The sequence below is a fragment of the Orbicella faveolata genome, unplaced genomic scaffold, assembly GCF_042242905.1.
Source record: "Orbicella faveolata isolate gen_17 unplaced genomic scaffold, um_ofav_v1 contig_46, whole genome shotgun sequence".
Taxonomy (NCBI): domain Eukaryota; kingdom Metazoa; phylum Cnidaria; class Anthozoa; order Scleractinia; family Merulinidae; genus Orbicella; species Orbicella faveolata.
The window spans coordinates 24,128,202-24,152,558 of record NW_028301576.1 but is presented as its reverse complement, the minus strand read 5'-3'; the positions used below and the strand labels follow the sequence as shown (position 1 = coordinate 24,152,558).

The 24,357-nt window shown below is 38.6% G+C and overlaps 2 protein-coding genes and 1 pseudogene across 2 annotated transcripts; all 3 read left to right on the top strand.

Moving 5' to 3' along the window:
* Nucleotides 1-661: 661 nt before the first annotated feature.
* On the top strand, nucleotides 662-4,887 carry LOC110057989 (protein O-mannose kinase-like). Its single transcript, XM_020764587.2, has 2 exons — nucleotides 662-1,270; nucleotides 2,773-4,887. The coding sequence occupies exons 1-2, from the start codon at nucleotides 761-763 to the stop codon at nucleotides 3,364-3,366; spliced, it is 1,104 nt and encodes a 367-aa protein (XP_020620246.1). The 5' UTR covers nucleotides 662-760; the 3' UTR covers nucleotides 3,367-4,887.
* A 7,451-nt stretch (nucleotides 4,888-12,338) lies between these two features.
* LOC149099018 (uncharacterized) lies at nucleotides 12,339-13,296 on the top strand (annotated as a pseudogene).
* A 3,939-nt stretch (nucleotides 13,297-17,235) lies between these two features.
* On the top strand, nucleotides 17,236-22,847 carry LOC149099017 (uncharacterized; the record flags this gene model as incomplete). Its single annotated transcript, XM_089276748.1, has 4 exons — nucleotides 17,236-17,651; nucleotides 18,139-18,163; nucleotides 21,742-21,936; nucleotides 22,512-22,847. Coding segments are annotated over 4 exons (972 nt in total), but the record flags the coding sequence as incomplete, so codon positions are not given.
* Nucleotides 22,848-24,357: the final 1,510 nt, after the last annotated feature.

Sequence of the window (24,357 nt, the reverse complement as noted above, 5' to 3'; positions counted from 1 at the left end):
TTAAGCAGACTTGATGGAGAGGAACTTGGCGAGGTTGATGGTCTCAGTAGAGAAACGTGTTGAAATTTTAAATAAATATTTATAAGGAATAACTTGCTGGGGAGGTTTTAACCTCCCCAGAATCCAAAGAAACCGACTCATAGAAGACTATCGTACGACAAAAAGAAAGTTATACTGAGGCAAACTTAGTAATTGATACCGCTGAACTTTTTGGAAGAAATGAATATTACCTGAAAATTAAATGCGAGGAACGTGATAATGTATATGGCTTGTAGAAACAATAACCTCGAGGCACTTCAGGCGGTGTTATCTCTCTAAAACTTCATGCAGCTCCTCCAGTTTGGATATAGTAAATATTCTAACAGCCCCGAGACTTTAATTCCCTACTTCCTCCTTGTTACCTCTCAAATTTCCTACAACTGTCGGTTACTTCAAAAAGCGCGGTAGGAATTACGCATGTAACTAGCTAAAACCTTTTCATTTATTTTATAAACGGTTCTAATGCTGGTGACCTACGTAGTTTGATTTCGAGTACTACGTCACAGTTAATTTTATTCTTTACACCTTCTCATATCAGGGCTGCGTGGAGAAACAATCCAAATTTGCATTTGAAATATTGTACTCTTGATGGTCTGGGACTCTCTTTGACAGATGATGACATGACAACTGTCAGCTGGTTACCAAGGTTCACACCCAATAAAATATTATGCCACTCGCGTAAAACTCTTTTCTCCACGCGGCCGCCACCTAGCCCACAACAATGATCGACAGCTTCCTTGCAAACAAGTTACAAAACAGACTGAAACTCCTCTTAAGAGTCATTTATTATTATTGCACAGTTTGCTTAGTGTTGCTTTACATATATGTGTATTACGGTTATATTAACGACACTAAAGAAATAAATAACGAGATAACACAAAACACCGACGCTTTCTACGCACAAAATATATCGTGTTCAGATAACACCTTTCCAACGCCCAATGGTTGTGCACCATGTATTAACGGGACGTTTGGTTTTTCCGGCTGGAGTGAATGCAAGCCTTTGTTAAATTGTTCAGATATTGCTCTCCAAGTTCATCTGAATGAGCGCACCTTCCGAGGAATGGTGAAAGAAAAATGGCTGGCAGACTGGAACGGCCATCGCGTTGTGTATGTGAATTGCTCAAGCACTCGAGTTAAGACGCAGTGTTTGCGCGGAATGACCAGGATGGAAGAGCTTCAAGGACCGTTTGTAACTCGTCTTATTGGAAGATGTCACGAAAAGCTAGAGGTGAGTTATGTTGTTTTATTACACCTTACGCATGACAGAGTGGATATCAGTGTGAGATAAACCCGTGAAAGCATTTTATATCATGAATAAAGTGATTACTTTGAAGAGAATATAACGACAGACAAAATAGGAACATATAGTTAACCGCGAACTTTATCTTGGCTTCAGGGATATGATAACGAACACGGACAAATATACGTGGATTTCATTCGCAAGCTGTAGAGTATTGTTTACATGATTATATCTTTAAATATTGCCACGTAAGGCCTTTGTTTATGAATTCTAAACCAAGCTATAATTTTAGTGGCTTTGGAAAACCCTTGTTTGCAAATCACGATTCCTTCAAGGGAACGTTCAGTTAAAATCTAATTGAGGGAAAAGGCTGAGAAAGTGTGAATTGGAGAAATCCAATTGGGGAAAAATGCTTCCAACAGTGTTTGGCCTGATGGGTAAACAAAAAATACACAACAAAAATACGGCAATACTAGAGTTCTGATGAAGAGTAGTTTTGAATCGTTGTCTAAATATAAACTGCGAATATGTTCATTGAAATCGAGAAGGGTTCATGAAAGTATAAATATTTGAGAGTTTGAAAGTATACATTTTGGAGTACTTTGTATTTATACTTAATTCGGCTAGCGATATCTTTATCTTACAATACTTATTGCTAAAGGTAATTCAATTATTTCAGTCCTTTGATTATTTCTCTGATTATTTCTCTGTTGCTCTCGTTTAATAAAGCGCTGCTGACAAGATTTTAAGTTTACCTGTGTTGCTTAAAACATTTTACTAAACATTTCATGATCTTGGATGCATATGAGAATGAGCTAGCCATACAATATCTTCTGCAGCATTTCTTGTCTTCAAGTGAGCAATAAAATCTCGCATGTGGTTAACTTTCAGTAGGTTTTATACAGTATTTGACCATGAGATAGTGTGTATCAATTGTCAACTAGCTGTGAAATTTAAACTCATCAAGCGATATGGGATTATTTTTTCAACCTTTGCAATTACGTTTAAGTGCGTCACTGCCGCTGCCACCGCTGCCTGCACCCTCTTTATTACTCTTCTTCCTCACGCTTCTGAATAACAGCAACATTCGTAAACTCAGGATCACTTCTCCCCACCATCCTTTTGAGGCGCGGATACTGGAGGGCTGTCATCAATACCCTCGACCGTTCAATTGGTGCAGAACTTCAAAAAATATTTACAGTTAACGGCAGCCAGAGAAATGTTTCTGAGTTATGATCTCCCTTCACCACAGCCCTGGGTCCCGTGTAAGGTTCAAATATTCCGTCGAATGATATAAACGATAAACGTTCTTAAAATACCTGCTAAATTCATAGGTAGTATCGCCGATCGAGGCAAATGAAAATCGACCATGTAAATCAAATGCTATTAAGAAGCGAAACGTGCACTAAGACACTAAAACTAATTTCGAATAGTGTGACGTTCCTGCCAATGCGAATTAATGAACTGTCTACGTTGCTATTTTCTTGCAGATTGTAACAGCCTATTACAAACATGGCTCAGCAAATAATCTGAACAGACTTCTTCAAAAGCCAGAGTTCTCTCAATACAACAACATACAGACGAGATTTCAGTTGATTGTGGATTATGTGAAGATCATGAACTACCTGCACAACAGTCCGATCGGAATTCGTGTGATGTGTGACACTGCTTCCCTACGTAAATTATTAACGCAATATTTAATTACGGATGACTTTCACTTGGTTGTGAACGACCTCGATAACACACCAGACGCCAGAGACGAAAATGGAATACTGTGCGCAAACAGGAAGGAATTGCTGCAGTTTGTGGCACCAGAGCAAAGGTGGCCTTTCAATGGGTCCGTACCTTTCAGATCAGATCTGAAGCCAACCTACGACGAAAAGATAGACATTTGGAAGATTCCTCCGGTTGTGGAGAGAATTCTTGGCGATGTGAACGGAAGCAGATTTACAAAGAGTAAACTACGGAGAGTGATGGAACGATGTCGAGCGACTGATCCCCGGCAAAGGCCGACTGCTAACGAGGTCTTGCAGAGGTTATTGAGAGTGCAGAGACTTATCAGAAACATCCTCTTTGATCCCTGATTATAAACAATGTTTTCAGTTGACATTTTTTCATCATAAAAAATCAAAAGACTATAACATACATTGTAATATATACATTCTAATGAGTCTCTTGTTCAGAAACACGATTTGACCTTATAAGTGATTCTTCTCTCGCATATTGCGTGTTCTGAGGCTTATGTTAAGGCTTTTCAATATCAGGTACCAACTGTACATTATATACTACTATCAAATTATCTTAGATAGGAGTTTTTATAGACGATATAGAGTGAACCAGAAACCCTCTAGTACACCTCTGTTTCGACCGTATGTACTCAAGATTGTTTAGCAAGATTTTGGATTTTACTTCTCTTTTAATAAAAATAGATTTCATCTTATACGCCATTCACACCAACTAGACCAGTCTTTTTGAGAAGACAGAGGTCAAGTCACCTTGCTAACATATGTTATTCAAACAGGTTTTTGCCTTGTAAAGTTGTGGGGTGTGTATGGTCTGAGCAGCTAAATTTTAACCTTGTCTAGTTAAACCACTTTTAAACATGTTTAACGGGTTGACGTGAATGGGGTATTAGTTTACAAGACGTGTTAATAGGCATTAAGCTTCAGAATCTCCCTTGCTAGATTTTAATTCTTATTGATAGCCAAACTAAATATCTATGGAATTGCAGAAGATCTCAAATACTAAAAAAATGCTTAGGTGGGTTGAATTTTAAAAATATACCTGCGCTAATGAAGAACAAAACTTCAAATCATTTAAATTAAAAGAAGGGCGATAACTAGTCTTATGTAACTTCACGTATATTGGTCATAAGATCCTTTTATTCCATGGTGTACCTTGGCTGAAAATAAGTAAGAAACAGGGAAGAAAGGTAAGCAGTGATTGTATTATATTAAGTATAGTATTTCTTTCTTTGTAACTTGCAATTGCCTTTGCGATTGCATTTTAAAAAAGAGCTAGAGCAGTTTTCACTTGAGTGTCGAAAATTAATTGGTTTTTGTCACTACGATACGCTATTGGGGTAAAAATCTCGTGCCACTTTTTAATCCAATCAAATGTAAAACCAAAACCTTACTGGCACACGTTTTCCCGCGCGTCGGGTTAGCTACGTGCATTTTGTTCAAGTTTTGATTGGTCCGTTGGATTGTCTGTGTCCTTTGTGATTGGCCAGAGTTATTACTGTGGTTTTGGTCTTAGGTCGACACTCAATTGAAAACCGCTCTATTGGCTGTTTATTAAGTTCACTTGGTGTTGTAAGTTAGGTTACGATATTTCAAGTAATGGGTAATAGTGCTTCGCTAGTAAGCGATATTAGCATTTGTTAATTAATACCCGGGCTTATATCGTGTCCAGTTGTAAGTAGCTGTAGCTTGTAAGTAGTGTCCATATTGTATTGTAAGCATTGTAAAGTAATAAAAAAAAGTTTAAAAAAAGATAAAAAAGTTTGTCAAATATTAATTGATTAAACGTGATGTAGATAGACAGCGCTTGTTCGATGGTATTAAAGTTTATCAACAACTGCATTAGATGATATTAGTACTAAACCTCGTGTCAATGTGTTTGTATAGCTTTCTGATTGGCTAATTGTAAACGACCTCAACTTATGGGCGAAGAGGCTTGAGGGCGAGAGGAAGAAAACAGGACTAAGAGTGTTTTTTTTTAAATTTACTTTTTTTTTCACTGATCTTACCGAAAAGTGAGAACTTTAACAGGTTGATAACTTTATCATGAGCCCCTGACTCGGGCGATTGCGCAAGCACTCCTTGTGTTTGACATTAAATTTGCATTTACATTTACATTAACATGGGCGTAATGGACGAAATCAATGCTAATGGAGAAAATGGGCAAAAATAAGATAAGTGCGTGCCTCAAAACGTGAGGAAGAAAACAGGACTGAGTGTTTTTTTTTTTTTTAATTTACCTTTTTTCCACAAATCTTACCGAAAAGTGAGAACTTTAACAGGTTGATAACACCAGAGAGTACATTACTGCTATGAAAACCGGTCCACGATAGCACTTTCTCTTCCATATAAGGACTGAATTTCTCATGCAGTTTGAAACACCTGCCGATTTAAACAAATAAGCATTGGATATCTCAAATGAGACTGCGCTTGGATGATAAAAATATTGGAGCTAAATTAGAAAAAATAATCCTTATGAAAACGTCATTCTCGAATATTAAGCAGAACTTGTCGAGTATTAATTTCTCACCTCAAACCTCAGAAAAAAACAAATATGATATCAGAGGAAATGACCTCTTAAAACTGCCTAGGGCCAATACCACACTACGTAGGGCCTGAAATCGGCCAAAACCTTGGAACTCTCTGCCGGACTCTCCAAGAACTATTAAAACATACAAGGCTTTTAAAAATAGTATTAAAAAACAAGATCTGACAGGACCTAGATGGACATAGTGCGGTGTATATAAGTTAATTATTCTGTCGATTTATTAATTAATCTTAGGCTTGTACATATGTAAAGGAAGTTTTCACTGTTTTTTTTTTCTTTTTACAATATTTTAGCTTATTTTAGCCAATTTTTGTCACTCCATATTCAATATAGTTTAATATTTCTTTTCTAGTGATATACCTGTAAACTAGCTAGTAAACTTTTGTAGTGCACCACCATAGCTAAGCCTATATTCACATTAAACCAGTATTGTATTTTGTATTTTTATTTTTTAACGTAAAGCCAGCCACGGTTTATATTGGTGAATATCTAGTTCTCAGAGTTTTTCCAGGAAGCAGAACTGTACGCGTAAATTGCAGAAAAAAATTCTGTACTTAGGAACCCGAAGAATCAGTTAAAACGGATAATACTTTTACTTTGTCTCGGAAACTATTTACCAAAATTCACTTCGGCGAATCATTGTTTAAAAGGCCATTCGCATTGCAACCGTTCAAAAGAGTCGCATGAGATGTCATAATGATCTTAAGCTGTTTACTTAGCCATATTAGATTTGGAAACACCCAAGAAAAGATGAAAGACATTTCTCAACAAGAATTTTAGTAAGCAGAGGGAAAACTCGCGACCCAAGTGTGACACTTACAGTCCAATACTCTTTTCAGCAACCGAAATGTGAAATATCATTATTCATGGCAAAAAAATTTGCCTGCAAGAGTTCCTTCTTCTAATACTTTAAATATTGCTAGGTCGTAACAGTGATGATGTTCTGACCGGAAGTGTATCGAACCAAGAGACTATGGTTATATATTTAACAAATTGACGTCAGTTTTTCATGCGTCTGTCCTGTTATTAATCATGAATTTCGTTATAACATTGTCAAAGAAGCTGTGACTACTTTGACAATATTATGACGAAATTCATTGTCAATAACAGGACAGACGCATTAAAAACTGACATCAATTTGCTTTTTACGATAACAAATTGTTAAATTGTCCGCTCTCACTCGTTGACGCATCGCATAGATTATATATTCATGTGTGTGTCCGCTTATTGACAATGAAAATTAGCCAATGTGCGCGCGAGAATTTCTGCAGTTATCGTAAAAAGTCTCTTGATCGAACTTAAATCTCATTTGAATTTACGGACACCAGTTAACTGCACATTGTACTTTTATGTTATTTTAATTATTTTATTATTTCCGAACTTTTTTGTACCTCTGTTTTAAAAATAAGCCCTCGTTTAAAACCTTTCATATGAAAACGAATTTGATTTACATGAAAATGAACCTATCAGGGGGGGAGGGGGGAGGGAAGGGGAAGGATTTGGATTGGTAACCATCAAAATTAGAATCCCACGTTCGTTGAAAATAAAAGAACGCTCTGCGTCTTCGCGATGGGCCTCCAGTTAGGTAGACCATTATCTACAATAAAACCTACATATTTTTCAGGTATTCTTAAATTTTCCGTATCAGAATAGACTTCGTCACGAATGTATTGCCATCACACACACAAAATATGACAAGGATAGCACTGTTGCGCTTGGCTATCAACATGCCAAGAGCATGCAGTTTGTCAACACTTTCTTTCTTAAGTACATTTCCGTGCAGCATGCAGCTTATACATACTGGTAAAGGCCTCCCTTGATCTTTGACATGCCGAGTGTATTCTTCGGATTTACGGGTGGGCGTCATGACTGGAAGTACAGGTTAACGTTTGTCTCGCAGGGATCGTGGTTACCGATGCCAGCAAAGTCTGGGTAATTATTTTTATTCCTTTTGGCAGTTCTGAGAAAAAGGTCCTGTGGCTATGAATGATCTATTGCGCCTTTCCTTACGTGCTATGCTAGCTCTACGTTCTAAATTCACCGTATTGCCATTGTTTTCCTATGTCTTCGTCAAACACTAACAATACCTCTTTAACTTGGGTGTCAGCAGTCAATAACACGCGTAGAGTGTACAAATGTATCTCTTGCTTTTCTGCCGCCACGCCTTTTGCAAAACTCCTCTCTCGAGTCCAAGAGCTTAAAAAAAGGTAGTTCGAGACTGTCGCAGTCTAGAATTTTGTTTGTGGGAAATCAACTAAGCTATAGTAATAGAGTGGCATTTACGTTTTTCTTTTTTCTGATGACTTTCCTATTGTTATGTCGTCGCGCGGGGTTGACCAGCGCTGAGACGGCTCAGATGATATTTGGCTTCAAGGACAATCATGTCAATTGTACTTAGCGTAGATATTAGATTCAAATGGCAAAACTCGTGATCAACAGATCAGCCGCAGGATCGGAGTCAACAACCATTGTACACGCCTCTCTTCAATCGACCTCAGTGGTCGGTTCCTTCCAAAAGGAACATACTGGAACATTTTTGCTGTCTGGAAAATACTTCCTGTACGTTTGCTGCTTCTTTGGCCGCGACAGTTTCCTTTTAGATATGTGATCCATATTGGTTATGTTTGGTTCTGTCGAATTCGACGAGATTTATGCCAAGTGACACGTTGAATTTCAAATGTCCGAGCAATTCCATTGTCTCCTTCAAATTTTCCCAAATCAACCAATTTCTTCCTTTACATGTTCAAGCTCGCCATTTTATCTTTCTAACAACGGTTTCTTTACCTATTTGCATCCAATTGCAGACACAAGTTAGAATGAGATGCCGCTCCTGCCATCAGAACCAAGAGAAAGTGTTGCTGAAATGTAGAGAAAGGGCAGCAAGCCTTGCTGCCCTTTCTCTACATTTCAGCAATACTACGGAGAAAATGCAGACTTACGCAAATTAAGGCCTTCATTCATTTGATTCTAGAGAGCTTAATCATCGGACGTTTTTCATTCACGGACGTCAACCGCAAGTTTGAATTTGGGCTTCGCAGTCAGTACGCATGTGCAAAGGTTTTTGACTTGAGGTCGCAGACGTGAAAGCGGGATGTTTGCCGTGCCTGTTGTTTTGCTCTGTGTATGTTTCATAAGAAGTAGTGTTCTAGAGGTACTTAAACAATGACTTTTTAAAATACTTTTCACCGTAGAAAATTCCGTGAAATAGGACAAAATGTGTCTTACTGTGCGTTTGGTCCAAGTTGCCTCGGGTTCTGTTACTTGATTTTGTTTTACTGTGAATTGGTTTTTGTATGTCGCCGTTTAGTTTATCTTGCTTTGTGTTTGTTTTTGCCGTTAGTCGTTTTCTTTCTTGTCGAGAGTTTTATGCCGTTGCCGTGTTCTACGGTCAAGAAAGTGCATGAATTTTCACGCCATTATATAAGTTTATTTTAAGTGTTTAAATATGACCGATTATTTTATACAGCTACTACCTATAGTAAACACTCGCTTCTATTTTTTCTTTTCATGTAGTGGGCCCATGGAATGGTCTGAACAGCACGACATAGCACTAATGAAAGAAGTCAGAGTGCAGAATCCGTTTAAAGTAAAGAAGAAAACGAGCAACCGAGCACAAATATGGCTGTCGATCGCAGAGGCGCTAAGTGGATTAAAAGATCCGTTATTTAAGGATTCAATGACAAAACGATCAGTGCAAGATCGGTACGTTTTGTTGGCAGAGAAGTATTCAATAAGAATGAAGAGAGAAGCAAAAGCAAGTGGAACAAGCCCATCTTTTTCAGAACTGGATCAGCTAATAGAAGAGTATCTCGAGGTAGAAAAACTCGAGGAGGACCTCCGACAGAAAGCTGTCACGTTCGGGGTGACGCGGGTGTCCAGCTTAAGTCAAAAATTTCGCGCCGAAAACGCCTTTGTCGATCCAGTCTTCCCCGGTATTCTGATGTCGGTGACATCAAAAACGTCCAATGCTTAAGCTCTCTACTATTAGGGGGAAAATTACCTGTACTTGAAGTTAAAATAAGGAGAAAAAAATAGCTATTCCAGTGATACGTGCATTAAAAACATAAAAACGTAAGGTAAAAACGTGAATCAATTCTCGAAAAACAACCTGAACAATAACTTCGCGGAGGGTCTAATGAATAAAACTCTAATTATCGCTAACTATATGGAATTAGAAAATTGAGCTTGGCACTACATCAGGAATTGATCAATAAGGGAATGTACATTTTCCTACAAAGTTTGGTGCTTGACTGTATCAAAAATCGCACAATTCAAGAGCTATGTCGCCGGACTATGACAAAATCTTCTACTGTCAGACTATGAAACGGTTTTGAACATTCTACTAAATGCGCTAATTACGATGTAATGCTACTGAACATAACTAGTTGTGTTAGAAGCTCCAAGAATGTTCTAGGATATTAACTTATTGTATATAAGGACTCAGCTAACTAGCGTGGGTTGTTGTTGTCGGCAGAGACCAACTGGAGTAGCTATACCAAGAGATCTGGAATCGTAGAGAGCTATTAAGGAACTCCATTTAAAGTCGAGTGGATCGAGAGGAGATTTCTTTGGAGACAACGACGTTTTCTGAATTTGTGTCAGTGGTGACTGAAATTGTAGCAGTAGGCGTAAGTTAGTTTGATGGTAGATTGCATTGTTTAGAAGTTGCTTCTCTGTAACTAGGATTTCACTGCGTATCGCTAAATAAAGAAGTTGAGTTCGAAGAAGAGTTTCACAGTGTATCTTTTCTGTCGTTTGAATGATAACGTAACAATATACATTATGATTATTTTATTTCTTTTACCCTTACTTTGAAATCTTATTTTCGCAATTTGGAAGGGTAGCCAACTTATAGCAGAGTATATAAGAATAGAATAAACCTACGAACTAAATATGAAGTCTGCTTCCTTACCTGAAGCTATATTGAACCTTATGACTATCGGAACCCATGTTGTTACAACTCTTTACTCAAAGGATGTCTAGCTATTGTTTTTCATTAGATTGTATCACCAAGCAGAGATATATATGTTCAAAGAGAAACAAGCGTCTGTAAAAAGCGCTCTTCTCTATCAAGCGTCCTTCCTTGACTACCAGAAGTAAATTAGAGTCCCGTACTGAAGGCCGCATGCCTCCTTTCGCCGAGTTTTTACTCGTAATCGATAGAAAAATGCTCAGCTAGTGTTGGGTTAAGACAAAAAATAGTAATAATAATGGCTCTTTGTGTTTTCGTGGATGTCCACGAAATGTTCATAAACCGTAAAGTCCTGTGTAAACAGTACGCCAGTTCAAATGGCTTTTCTTGTAGTTGAAATACTGAACCAAAGACTGGTAATTAAGACGGATTCCTCTCAAAGTTCGAGCGATGAGTGTAAAAATTATTTACTACAAATCTACTCACAGCACGGCAACTTTTGGAACGCTATCTAAAACTACTCACTTTAGTTCATTTCTCTCAGTGACCCCGCGATTAAATTCTCAAAAATTCTCGTGAAAGTTAATGTCAACCTCGTGAGAATGCTTAAAGCGTGTGTTATTGTGTTTTTGATTTAAATATAACGCAAAACGTCTGTTTTAAGTGAAATGCATATATGTGATAACTTCAAGTTCAATTTTCTCTCGCGGGGCCAGCTTGAGAGCTTAAGTCTCGATAAATTCTTCTTAACTGTATTCAAAATATTACCATGCCATGAGGATTTTTTGGTAACTTAATTTTGCCATTATCGCTCGAATGTTGTGCGGAAATCATTTTAATTAGCTGCGAATTTATGCTAAATGCATAAATTAGTGTCAAATGGCCATTTTTGCAAGGGGTCCTCGTAACTTGAGGGGAATAAAAGATTTTGACTTACTTTTTGCCACAGTCATTTACTCACCAAACCAAACATTTGTGCCAAGTTTGAGCGAAATCGGTGTTTGAGCTGTATCACCTCTTGCTTGGTTTTCCAATGGACACACTCTCAAATAGGGGAAGTTGTGGCTCAGAGCATCCCGTAGTTGTGGCCACGCGGAGCTTGAAACCTAGAAAATAAAATGCCAACGACTCAAAAACAGCTTCAACATACAACATCAAAGGTGTACTTAACCTCACAGACTTTCTTATCGCACTCAGCAAAAGCTACCAGGTCCTTGCAGGTCTACACGATGAAGAACAGCAACAAAGTATGGAAGACATGAACAGAGCAGAAGCAGGCCTGGATGGACGCGCCTAAAGGGATCCTTGACCAAAAACAAAACCAGCAGCACAAAGAATGGGTCATCATAGAAACCCTGGGAAATATTGAAAGCAAGAAGAAGCACAAGGCCACGATTAATAACAGCAGAACAAGAGTAGCCTTAAAGAAAGCACAGAGGTAGTATGATGAGATCAATCGGGAAATACAAAGAGATATCAAGCGCTACGGAAGGAAGTTCATGGACCACCTGGCAAGGAAAGCAGAAACAGCAACAGAGCAACAGAGCAAAGCAACAATATTGTACTCAACACTAAGAACTATTGAATATTAAAATAGATGGATTCCAAAGTAGGCTGGGGTAAAAATTTGATTTGTTTAAAAACTGCTAATTTCTCAAAAAAGCTCGGCCTAGATATTATCATTGCTTCAGACTTCGGCTCGTGGGCGGGTATTCTGTTTGCTGTGCACCATGATTGGAACTAAAATCTTCATCGATGCAGTCTGGTCGTTCTTCACTGATTTTGTTTCGACTCTTTTCCAGCGCTACTACCTCAGCGATCGACTCTCCAACGTTACAAACCTGATCGACTCCCTCTTCGACCTTGGATGCCAGCCCGGAGGATCCCTGACGAGCCTTCAAGTTTTTCCTTGCTAACTTCAGAATATTGCATTATGGAGGACTACGATGATTCTACTGAAGATATTGAGAGCGAAACAATCTAAAGCCATGGCGTTCCTTGGAAGAGCTTTCCCTCAGGTTGAATGTGGATAAACCACGTCCCACCAAATGGTTAGCTAAACTCCCTAGCCACTGTCTTGGCGAGCAACCCATCATACAGTGTACTCATAATTTCCTTCGCATTTTAAAACCGGACCCAGGGATGAGTATTCAACAGCAACAAACAGTTGTGCGACTAGAGTATCAGATATGTAACTTTCCATCAACAGTCAATGACCGGCTACAGAGAAATTTTTGTAACGGGCCCCATTGACACCTTCAAGCACTTTCTGAGCTACCTCATTTCTCGGGAGAATCTGCCTTCCCTAACCTAACAAGTCATTAGTAAGACTCGTGACTTTGAAGCTGGCCTGAAAACTGAATCAGCTATCAGTAAACGACAGCTTGAGGAATCAGCTCACCTGGTCACACCCCAGCGCCATAAATGAGGACGCACCTGACGTAGCACACAAGATCACACCCAGTGATGTCAAATCCAGAACTCGTCGTCACCCCTTCAAACAGCAAGGGCTCTCAGCTTCACAGTATTTGAGTCTTCTACCTGCTTGTGGTGCAGCCGCACACCACATGCTGCACGTCGTGACTGACCTGCAGCCAATGATATCTGCCACGGCATGATATCTGCCACGGGTAACAAAGTTGCCGAGAACTCAATGCCAATGCAGTGTCTGAGCTCGGCAAGGGCTTTGAGCCAAGCTCAAGGGCTTTTGAGCTCAACTCACTCGTCTGCATCAGAGCCCCGTTTCCGATTTCAAGTTGACTCTGTGTTCTTTACCCCAAACAATCACATAAGCGCTTGCGCCGATCAGTAATTTCGGCTCGGAACATCACTCTTTTTCAAAAAGAACTAAGGAGCACGCTTGTTGATTTATTGCTTCATTCTCGCAAGGTTTCATAGAATGGAAATGGTTTATCCCACTAGAAAGCAGAAATTCTGGATTTACTTCGAATCCTTTGGGATATCGCGTTGGACAGACCCATCACAACACAGGCTGAGAATAAATCTACTTTATATGTAATGCTTTTTCGCGGTAATATAGGTACTTTTGTTATTCGGTGAAAAGTTTAGAAAGTAATGCAAATTCCTTTACTTTCACAGTTCTGACGGTTTTCGTTTTCCTTGGGTGAAAGTGCGAATGAGTTTTGGTTTAGTTTTTGTGTCTAAAACAGCTAAATTAATATCATGAAGGTTTTTAATTTCATTTATTTTATCCATTTATTATTTATTATTTCGAGAAAAGAAACGTGTTAGAGGACTCAAACATTGTTGGAAAGTTCAAACCTTCACCAAGAACTTATCCATCTTACAGGAGAACGTTTTGCATTTGAGCTTTCAAAACGTTAAATTCATGTCACATATAAATTGCCCACGAGCAGTGAAAGTGATTCATATCTTCACTGCGCCTTTCAATAACTTGTTGACTTTAAATTTTAGAGCTCAACCGACAAATGCATTTTTCTCTACCGTCAATCACGTTTTCGGCGGCTCCTCCCAGCTTCATAACCAAGTTGTAATGGCAATCCGCATAATCGGAGTACGGCCCTTCCAAATCCATACATACAACACTCCTGGGTTCCTCTGATATATATCAGTGGCCTTCGGGCTCCTGTCAGTGTTGCTTTGTGTTCAGTTCTTTCATACCGTTCATGGTTCAGAACCAGTATTCCTCTCGCAATATTTCAATTTGGTGGTTGGTTTAAGGTGACATGCAGCTTTGATATATTACCTCTGTGGACTTGCGGAAATGAACGAAGTTTTGATATATTCGGCTATGCGCATGGACCAAACCTTCGACGGTTTTTATTTATTTATTTAGTTAGTTTAATTTAGGTATTCTGACACTCAAAGCGGCGCCGGTGGACATTTACTCCTTTAGTTAACATTTTAAATTACAAATGGATCCCTTTCCCACGGTAATTTCTTGTCAAGAACGGATTCATAGCTTTTACTCGAATAGATAGCAGCATGGCTCTCTTTACACATTGGATAATTAACTAGATTTTCACAAAATTATCCCAGTCGCATAGCGACGGAGGCAGTTTTAACAATTTTGAAGCAATTGCTCTAGTTATGTAAAGCAAACTGATCGCATCCTTTGTAGCTTATTCTTCAGTATAGAGAGTAATATTATGAAAGGAAATGAACAGCACGCAGAGGTTAAGATTGGCTTGGCAACGTATCATCAGTCAAATACGCATTATTCGACTATTTTACATCACAGTGAAAAAAAATCCATCGATTTGAAGACATCTTACTTTCAAATCAATTTATACTTGATCAGAATCGCCACGTTTTTTAGCTGTTGTATATACCACACGCCGCGTTTTTCTCTTTGGCTTATTTTTTATTTTCATTTTTTTTTTATCTAAGAGGAAATAGTCTTCAATAATACGAGAGGATATACATCTTAAAAACTAAAAGTAAGTGCAAGTGTGGCCGATCGGATATTAGAGTCAAAGGACAATCATCCCAAAAGCCTGACGGTGAGGCCTGCGCTCTTTAACTTAGCAAGATACGATCATGTATTTTTTTAAATTTGTATTTGTATTTCTATTTGAGAATTTAGAAGCATTTCTAGTCAACACATTTTACTCTCACAGTGCTGCTTCATCACCGTATGTTATTTCTCCGCACATCTTTACTTATCATAATAAATTGACGTACACATCATAGACCTGTTGACGAATGCGAATACCGTTCCCTTTTCCCGTCGAGGAAAACACTGAAACAAACCGGAAAACTAATGGCTATATTTGCGCTTTCTTATTACACGTAGTGGCCAGTGGATGTGATGCTAACAATGAAGTTGACTAGTCACAGCATAATTTGGCTCATCCTGCTAGGTTTGGGGATCGCATTATTTTGGATGAATTATTTCACGTTGCCCCGTAGCAGGAACGATTTCTCTGCCATCGACCAGCGAAATGATTTAGGTAAGTTTTAAAAGAAACATAAACTGGTATTTCAGTGTTAGTGATGCTTTTAGTACACGCCATAATTTTCTCTCTCTTTCATGTTTATCTATGCCATTCTTTCTCAATGGAATTAAAATCGTGCGGCCTATCGCTGGCTAAACAAGATCCTTTGTTATTATGCACGAGTCTAAGTAAAACATGCAGAGGAGACAGAACTAAACGCGACCGGAAGAGTCCAGCGGCACAATGATGTTTGCCGCTAATTCATGGACTATTCTTCAACCCACGATTACATAAGAGAGCCATGGAGTTACGGGTTTCCCTGGCGGGAAAATCACTCAGGATCCAAGCCTGAGAATCAAGTTAGGTTTTTGCGTTTTTCCTGAAAAAGCGCATAGCCTTCGGATTCCTTAATTTTCAAAGAAAACTGGACGCATTTTTGCCGATGTCATTGCTAACAAATTGCCTGATCATCACCCGATTTAAAGTATAGAGAAGGCATCGAGCTAGAAAAATATCTTACAGGACACCACTTTCAAACAGCTTGTGCAAACGTCAGTACTTTTTTGAAACGTATGAGGCCATATTCCATTCTTTGAAAAAAAAAATAATGTTTACTACACTTGCAACGAGCCAAAGTTTCTTGCGTCAGTTAGTCCTTTGTTAAAGAAGAAAAATTGATTATTTTTAAAGAAAACTGTTTTGGGAAATTCTTGATGGACAAACTCCGTAAACATTTCATTTGCATGTGCTTGGAATAAAATTATCTAAATGAGAACGTTTTCATTAAGGTTCGTAGCTGGTGTTATTTGAAGTGGAATGGTTATCTTTATTTAGGTTTATTGTAATGACCAGGTAAATTGCTAAGATATGTTGTACCTGACCATTTTTACTGGAATAATCTATTCTTAATTTATAATTTATTTATTGTTTTGTTATTAATGTAAAGTTTTATTTTCTTCGATGTAAAAGCACAGCAAACCTTACTTCTTATTGAAGGTTTCAGATGGACAATTTTAGCTCATACTAGACATCGCCTAGTAACACGATAATTAAAAAGAAAAGGTGTTACTCGCGGAACACCGTCTGTAAGTCGGTTTCATTAAAAGAACTTGGCAACACGTACGTTTCTACCGATGGCACCTATGTGTATGGATTCCTGTTATTGAAAAGTTCTACCGACTACTTAAATATTAAAATGTGGAAAAGGCGTAACCAGTAACGCCGCCTTTCTTCTTCAATAAGTAAGCCTGAGTTGTTGTTTGACAACGATTGCACAACAATCTTTATTTGAGTGTTGAGTCTATACATTGCTGTAACGTATATTTTCATTCAATTCTGAAAAGATCATTGCTGTAATTTTTATATTGCTCTCATTGTTTTATTTTGGCCAGACTCTATTGGAATCATAAAGAAAATGTGAAATGAAAAAGATTTCGACTCTGGTATTCGGTCGAAGGAAAATATGGTAATGCTTCTCGTGCGCAAGCGTAGTGCCGTTATGCGTGGGCTGTGTAAGTTCTTATGCAAGCCTAGATGTCAGTTTGATGCTTGATTGACAAGTGTCGACCGGGTCGGTATAAAAGAACGAGAGCAGAATCTTAAGTTGAGAAGTGTAATAGCTGTTGAAAGTAATGGAACACCAGGTGTAATAAAGAAGACGTTTTTAACAGAAAAGAACGCGTTTGTCCATATGTAAAGGAGATCGTTTCCCCCCGAAAATCTTCCTTTTACACCTTACGCCGTATTCCTCAATTGTTCGCATTTCATATACATGATTCATTCATTTTATTGGTCAAATATTTATTTCTGTTCATTAATTTGCTTATTTTTTTTTTCAAGGGAAACAGAAGCTGGAGCATCATTCTTTGTACGATAGCGTTGAAACATTCGTGTTGTTTGTTGGTCTTGGAAGAAGTGGCCACAGTCTTATAGCCGCCATTTTGGACTCTCATCCAGAGATAATCATTGCAAATGAGCTCCATATCCTGGCAAAGTTTAAAAGCTTTTATAAGGACCCAAATGAGGAAAGGTATAGTCGGAGACTCCGGATTTTTTCTGCCTTGCACTCACGTTCGCACAGTCAAACCATACAAGGAAACCGTTCCCCAAACAAAGGACATGGTTATTCCTACTATATTCCGGGAAGCTGGCAAGGAAAATATAGAAATCAAATAAAGGTAAGTAAAGGTATAGAGCATGCATTTTATTACCTTTACAATTTTTCAACTAAAATTAGCAGAATTAAATAGTTTGGATAGTTTTAGTGGCTTCACTTTTAGAAGACTTGATCAAACCATCAAAATGGCTCAAAACTAATCAATGAAAGAAAAAAAAAGTCTTAAAAAAAATTAAAACAACAACAACAACTGGTGACCAGTAAAATATACATTTTGCCTATTGGGACAATAAAAGTCGATACTGGAAAAGCATTTGAATAAAAATACGGTTGTTATGGATATATAAAGAATTGAGCACATCGGTTGTATGACACGAGGCAGTGTGACTCAACAACAATATAACCGAAGCAATATGCTGTCCACTAGCTACAGGTAACCTCAAGACTCTTAAGAGCGTCATTTCTAGATTGATTGATTGATTGATTGATTGATTGATTGATTGATTGATTTACAATAACTGTCTAATTTCTCACGCGCTGATTAACTCATTTTTATCATCAATAAGACTACAGACGGATAAAATTTTACTTTATGCAAGCTTTCAAGTTCAAATTTTAGCTGTCAAACTGCCAACGTTTCACCAGTGAGATTTTATGGACTTTTTTAAGTAGCAATCAAAAGGCGAGAAAAGCTATTGACAATGTTGGCGTCATTTTGAATAAAATTAACTTATCTTTGTTTACGGCAAGTTTACGGCGTCTTTTCCCCTCATTTATTCCCGGCATTTGATTATTTTGGGGTCTTGTTATTGTAAAAAACAAATAGATGTCAGTTTTTTTATGCGTCTGCCCTCTTATTGATGATAAATTTGGCCATAATATTGTCAAAGTGGCTGTGGCTGTGGTTCTGCTGCCTCTTAGACAATTTTATGAAGCAATTTAGCATCAATTAAAGGACAGATGAATAAAAATTGATGTCAATTTGTTAAATGATGCATGGACATGGGGATAAGAAAGGCTGATATGATTTAAAAGAAGCAATATCGAAGAAGAAGCTTGAAGAAGCAAGAAGTAATCAATTTCAAGAAGAAATTATCCTTAAATTGAGTTATGACAATATATAACCAAAAAAAGAAGGGCTTTCTTTAACAATTATTCCACGAGCGCACGTTGGATATATAAACAACAGCCTCCATTTGGCGCGGAAATATGCTCGGATATTTGTCCGCGGACATTAGCTGTTTCGAGAAGCGAACAATTTTCCAAGAGCGTAGCTCGAGGAAAACTGTGAGCTTGGATGAACAGATAATGTCCAAGGGCAAATATCCGAGCAGAGTTTTGCGCCAAATGACGGCTATTGTGCTTATCATCTTTCAAACATTTTTCGCAATATGCGCAGTTTTGAATAGCTGGGGAATATTCGGTCAAGTGATGTTTTGGACCAATCACATGCGCACGAAAGTATTTGATGGATTATAAGGGATGATAGATAGCCAACGAGGCGCCTAGCGTTGAGTTGGCTATGATCATCTCATATCCAAGAAGCGCGAGTGGAAAAATTGTTTTATTAAAAATGACCCCAAATATTTAACAATTATTCCATGAGCGCGCGTTGGATATGAGATGGTATAACCAATCTCATATCCAACAAGCGCGAATGGAATAATTGTTTTATTAAATTTGGTGCTCTTGTATTCTTGGAAAGATAGCTTAATTCTATTGGATTTTAATTTTACAAAACGACCGGAAGTCGATGTGACAAAACCAACAACAAATGGGAAACCACATGACGTGCGCGGCGTTTGTAAAATTAGTTGAATGAAAAATTTGAAAGCGAAGCAAGCGAATTTGCTGAATGAAATGACAATCACGTAAAATTTAAGGAAAGTCCATCAAATGAAGTAGATATAACCCTGGTCAGAAAGTTTGAAAAGCGTTCGAGTCATAGAGAAGAGCCGAATAACTGTGCACTTGCACATTGCCGTTGTAATAATTCCGCGGAAAACTTTGATCGCAATGTGACACAAACGTTGTGCCAAAATTAATCTCGACAAGACCCCTTTCAGGATTCCCTTGCTTTGACAGCCTTGGCATTTCGAGCTGTATGTGTGGAGCTCATTGTTGGCCAGATTTAGAGTCAAGGACAGAAACTATCTTAGCGTCAGATTCATCTTCAGAATCTCCGGTTTTTCGTGGCTGGTCAAGAACCGGGCTCGCTTCGGTTCAGCTCAAAACACTCAACTCCTTGAGGTGTTTTTCGCAAGGACAGAATTGTTGGCGCTAGCTGTCGTTGATTCTGTCGTTGTGGTCGGCCAAAAAAGAGACTGAGATGAAACTAGGTCGTCCTCTGTAGCTTTGCGGGATTTTTGCTCTCGGCCCATCCAAGCTTGCTCAGTCGAACAGTTTCCTCATCTGCTCATTGGAAACTGGTTTCTTATGGACTACGCCGGCAATTATCCCTGTTTTCCTGCGGCCTTTTACAAATGCATATGCTCTAACAATTTATTTGCCTGGTCAGAGATAATGGAAAACGGTTTGTTGTGCGGCGGCGTGCAAAGGAAATGATCAACCGGCGGCTCTAATGGATTTAATCAATGAACTTTTGCAATACGTGTCATCTTTCTTCCTCGCAGACGAGTAAAAACACTTCAACTTAACATTCAGTCCTTCTTTTGACCTTTCTTATATCGGTTTCGAAAATTTGGTGCCACCAGGACCAGCAAGCCATTCTGTTAAGGTAGACATTGTTTTTGTGACATAATCTTCATGAATGCGTAAAATCTCGCCGGTCATAGTTTGATTTTGGAACTTTAAAGGAAACTTAACGTATACGTACCGTTAAAAAAATCTTATCTCGAACTTTATGGCTTTTTTGTTGTTACTGGGACGGCATTGTCCATAATTTTCTGTATTTCCTGTGTAGATAGCTCACCGAATGTGCTTTTTTTTTATCAATTTTTTTTGTCGACGAAACTTCGCTTCACGCGAAAAAGCTCATGCCGAGTGACATTTCCCGCTTTCATTTCCATATAAGGTCAAACGCAGGTATAATGGCTGGTAACCGAGATCCAGTGAACCAATCCGAGAGCTAGAATTTTCCAAACCGATATAAGAAATGTCAAAAGAAGAACTGAATGTTTGTCTAAAGTGTTGTTACACGTCTACGAGGAGGGAAGATGGCAATTATTACAAAAGTGCATCCACGAAATCTATAAGAACCGCCATTGATCATTTCCCTCGCACATCGCCGCAACACAAACCGTTTTCCATCAGGCCTCAGGAAAACAGGCATTATTGCCAGCGTAGTCCATAAGAAACCAATTTCCAATGAGCAGATGAGGAAACTGTTCGACTTAACCGAGCTCGGATCGGTCAAGAGCAAACATCCCGCAAAACTACAGAGGACGACCTAGTTTTATCTCGGTTTCTTGTTTGGCCAAGAGGACGAGCAATTCAACGACAGCTAGCGCTCTTGCGAAAAACGCCTCAAGGAGATGAGTGTTTTGACCTGAACCGAAGTAAGCCCGGTTCTTTACCAGCCACGAAAATCCATCAGGGTGGCCTCGGAGATTCTGAATATGAATCTGACGCTCAAATAGTTTCTGTCCCTGACTCTGGATCTGACCAAGAATGGGCTCCACACGTACAGCTCGAGATGCCAAGGCTTTCAAAGCAAGGGAATCCTGAGAGAGGTATTGTCGGGAATAATTTGGGCACAACTTCTGTGTCACATGGCGATCAAAGTTTTCCGTAGCATTATTACAACGGCAATGTGCAAGTGCACAGTTATTCGGCTCTTCTTCATGACTCGAATTTGAACGCTTTTCAAAGCTTCTCCTTTATTCAATCTCCCACATTTGATAGACGTTCCTTGAATTCTACTTAATTGTTATTTCATTCAGCAAATTCGCTTCCTTCGCTTTCAAATGTTTCATTTAACTAAATTTACAAACGGCGCGCATGTCATGTGATTTCCCGCTTGTTGCTTTTGCCACATCGACTTCCGGCCGCTTATTAAAATTAAAATCCAAGAAAATTAAGCTATAATTTCCAAGTATACAAGCGCACCGAATTTAATAAAACAATTATTCCTTTCGGGCTTGTTGGATATGAGATTGGTTATAGCCAACTTGGCCCTAAGGGCCCCGTTGGCTATTTACCAATCTCATATCCAACGCGCGCTAATGGAATAATTGTTAATTATCTCCTATTATAAACGTAGGTAATTGGAGACAAAAAAGGAGGTGGAACAGCTGGAATACTGGGAAAAAGAGAAGGCCTTCAAGACCTACAAGAACTACAAAAAACAGTGGTGGTTCCAGTTAAACTGATTCATGTTATCAGAAACCCGTTTGACAACATCGCTACAATGTGCACAAAATCTCCAGGGGTGCGAGATCAGCTAGCAAGAAACAAAGTAAGCCAATTATCGAATAGCTTGTTTGGTAAATTCAAAATTGTATATATATTTTTTGTTTTTACATTACCCCTACCCCTATCCCCCCTTTATACTTTATACTATATAGCTAGGACCGAGCTGCACTAAGTGTAAACTTCATCACAACGGCCGCTTTCAAGCAGCTAGTAACAGCGTTGTTACAGCACTGGCCTCAACAGTGCTGTGACAGAATAGCCAACGCCAATAGCCAAACAAGTTTTTTTTTTCTTTTGTATGTTTGTTTGTTTATTTGTTTGTTTGTTTGTTTCTTTTGGCTTCTTTTCAAACAAGGAGCAAATGGACTTAGCTTTTGTACGCATGCTCAGGCCAGGATAAAGTGGCCGTACGTAATAAAGAGGTGACCATGTTAACGGAGTATACGTAAGGAAGATTTCACTGTTATTGTGACGACGTACGAACTGGGGATTTTCTACCTGGTTCTTACGTTTTATAAATCGGAAAGGAGACTGTCTTTTTGTATTTTTCCTGCACCCAAATGTGAGAAGCTCACTTGTGTTTACCTGACAAACTATATCCTATTTCACTTTTTCCAGGTACCCAATGCCAAGGCCTTAGACTTCTGCATCCAAAAATACTTCAACCATGTTCGGACAGTCCAAAAGCTTCACGAGATGTCCAAGTATCCAATCCTTGATGTTTACAGCCGCGACATGATAGCAAAGCCGAGGGAAACTCTGCATAAATTATGTGACTATCTTCATGTCACGTGTTATGACGAGTTTGTCAACTCAACGTTAAAGATTCTATATTCTAAGCCATCTAAAACCAGGTACTCAGTAGAGTGGACAGACGAACAGAAAAAGAGAGTTACTAATGAAATCAACAAACTTGAGTTTTTGAAACCTTACTTTTCATTTAACAGTGATTAGTACGAGCTGGGGTTCTCAATGGAGGTCATTTCTATGTAAAAACAAAATATGGGCATAGGAATAGCTAAGAATACTTAGGACACTGTAAGCCGAGTAATTATCAAAGTGACGTTTATTTCAAGCAGTGTCTAGAACAAATTTAACCGTGAACAAGAATGGATTAAAGGATAATAGAGTTAATCCCACGTATATCATAGTGGTTCCGTTTTTAGTTGATGCAACACCGTAAAAAATGCCCAATTATTGGCAAATAGGTTACAGCTCTTTGTGTGTAGGAAAAGACTGCCGTATCAACTTTGAAGCCCGTAAAAAACACCCTTCATTTTAGTTCTTAGGTTTAAAAACTCAAAAATTAATCAGGTGACCTCCATTTATCATTTAATTATTGAATTGTGATTTAGGTGTTAATAGTATTTTTGTGCCAAGGTTTAACAAATATATATGGGAGCGGATTCAGACCCTCCTTAATTGATTTGGGAATTTAAGATGAGTCTCAATCAAACTCTACAAAACGCAACACATATCAAGAAAGTGCCTTATTGGCCGAGCGATAGGGAGACAAATATGGCAAGGCCGCTGTTTAAGATTTCTCCGGAACATTCAAGGCCAATAAGTTGTCTTTTACATGGCTTTTTGTACTATTTCTGTAGCCGTGCTATCAGTCCATGGGTATGACGGGAGAACAATTTCCTAGATTTAGCAAATCAGAGCTCGCGTTATGTCGGCTGCAAACACAAGTTTTAAATTCACTCTATCAGACGCCCTTGCAGGGAACCGTGGTAGTTGTATTCAATATCTTGGACAGGGTGGTTGTTTTTATGAATACAAATACCATAATTATTCCCTGCAGGGCGGCTCATGGAGGCATTCATCTGGAAACTCGTATTCACGCACGCATTTTGTTTTGTTTTGTTTTTCAATTTCGCCAAGGAAAAAGAAACAAAACGCGATTCTGTGTTTACTTAAAGATTAAAGATGTAAGTAGTACATCCTATATAGCCGGCGCAGGCGTAAACGGGGAAGGAATTGGGAAGGCGAAAAATCTGAGGAAGTAGGGGAAGGAACGCCTGCTATAAAGACTAGACTTTAAATATAAAGCCCACCAATTTCCATGTAATCAGGGCCCAGAAACTTAAGCGCGCTTCTGAGCATAACCAGGGCGGAGAAAGGTCCTCTGTAGACTTATACAGCGTGAAATATATTAAATGCGCATCGACGAGTATTAAGAATCTGTTTGTCGACTCAAAATAAACATTTGCCAAAAAAAAAAAAAAATGTAAACAGCACATGGACAGCTCTTAATAAACAGACATTAAAGGGAACGACTGATTTCTGCTGAACTTTCTTTGTGCTTGTCACTGTTTATCAAATATTTGCTTCTTGTTTGCTAAAACAATTAATAGTGCTCGAAATAAAATGGCAAACAAGAAAGATAATCGTTGAAAAATGACACACCCGACAAAGAACGCTCGCCTGCAACTGCTGCTGTTGACTTTCCTTCAATGCTAGT

Coding starts and splice junctions, on each gene's coding strand:
- LOC110057989 (XM_020764587.2), top strand. CDS start 761: ATGATCGACAGCTTCCTTGCAAACAAGTTACAAAACAGACTGAAACTC. Junction 1,271..2,772: donor GATGTCACGAAAAGCTAGAG/GTGAGTTATGTT, acceptor ATTTTCTTGCAG/ATTGTAACAGCCTATTACAA.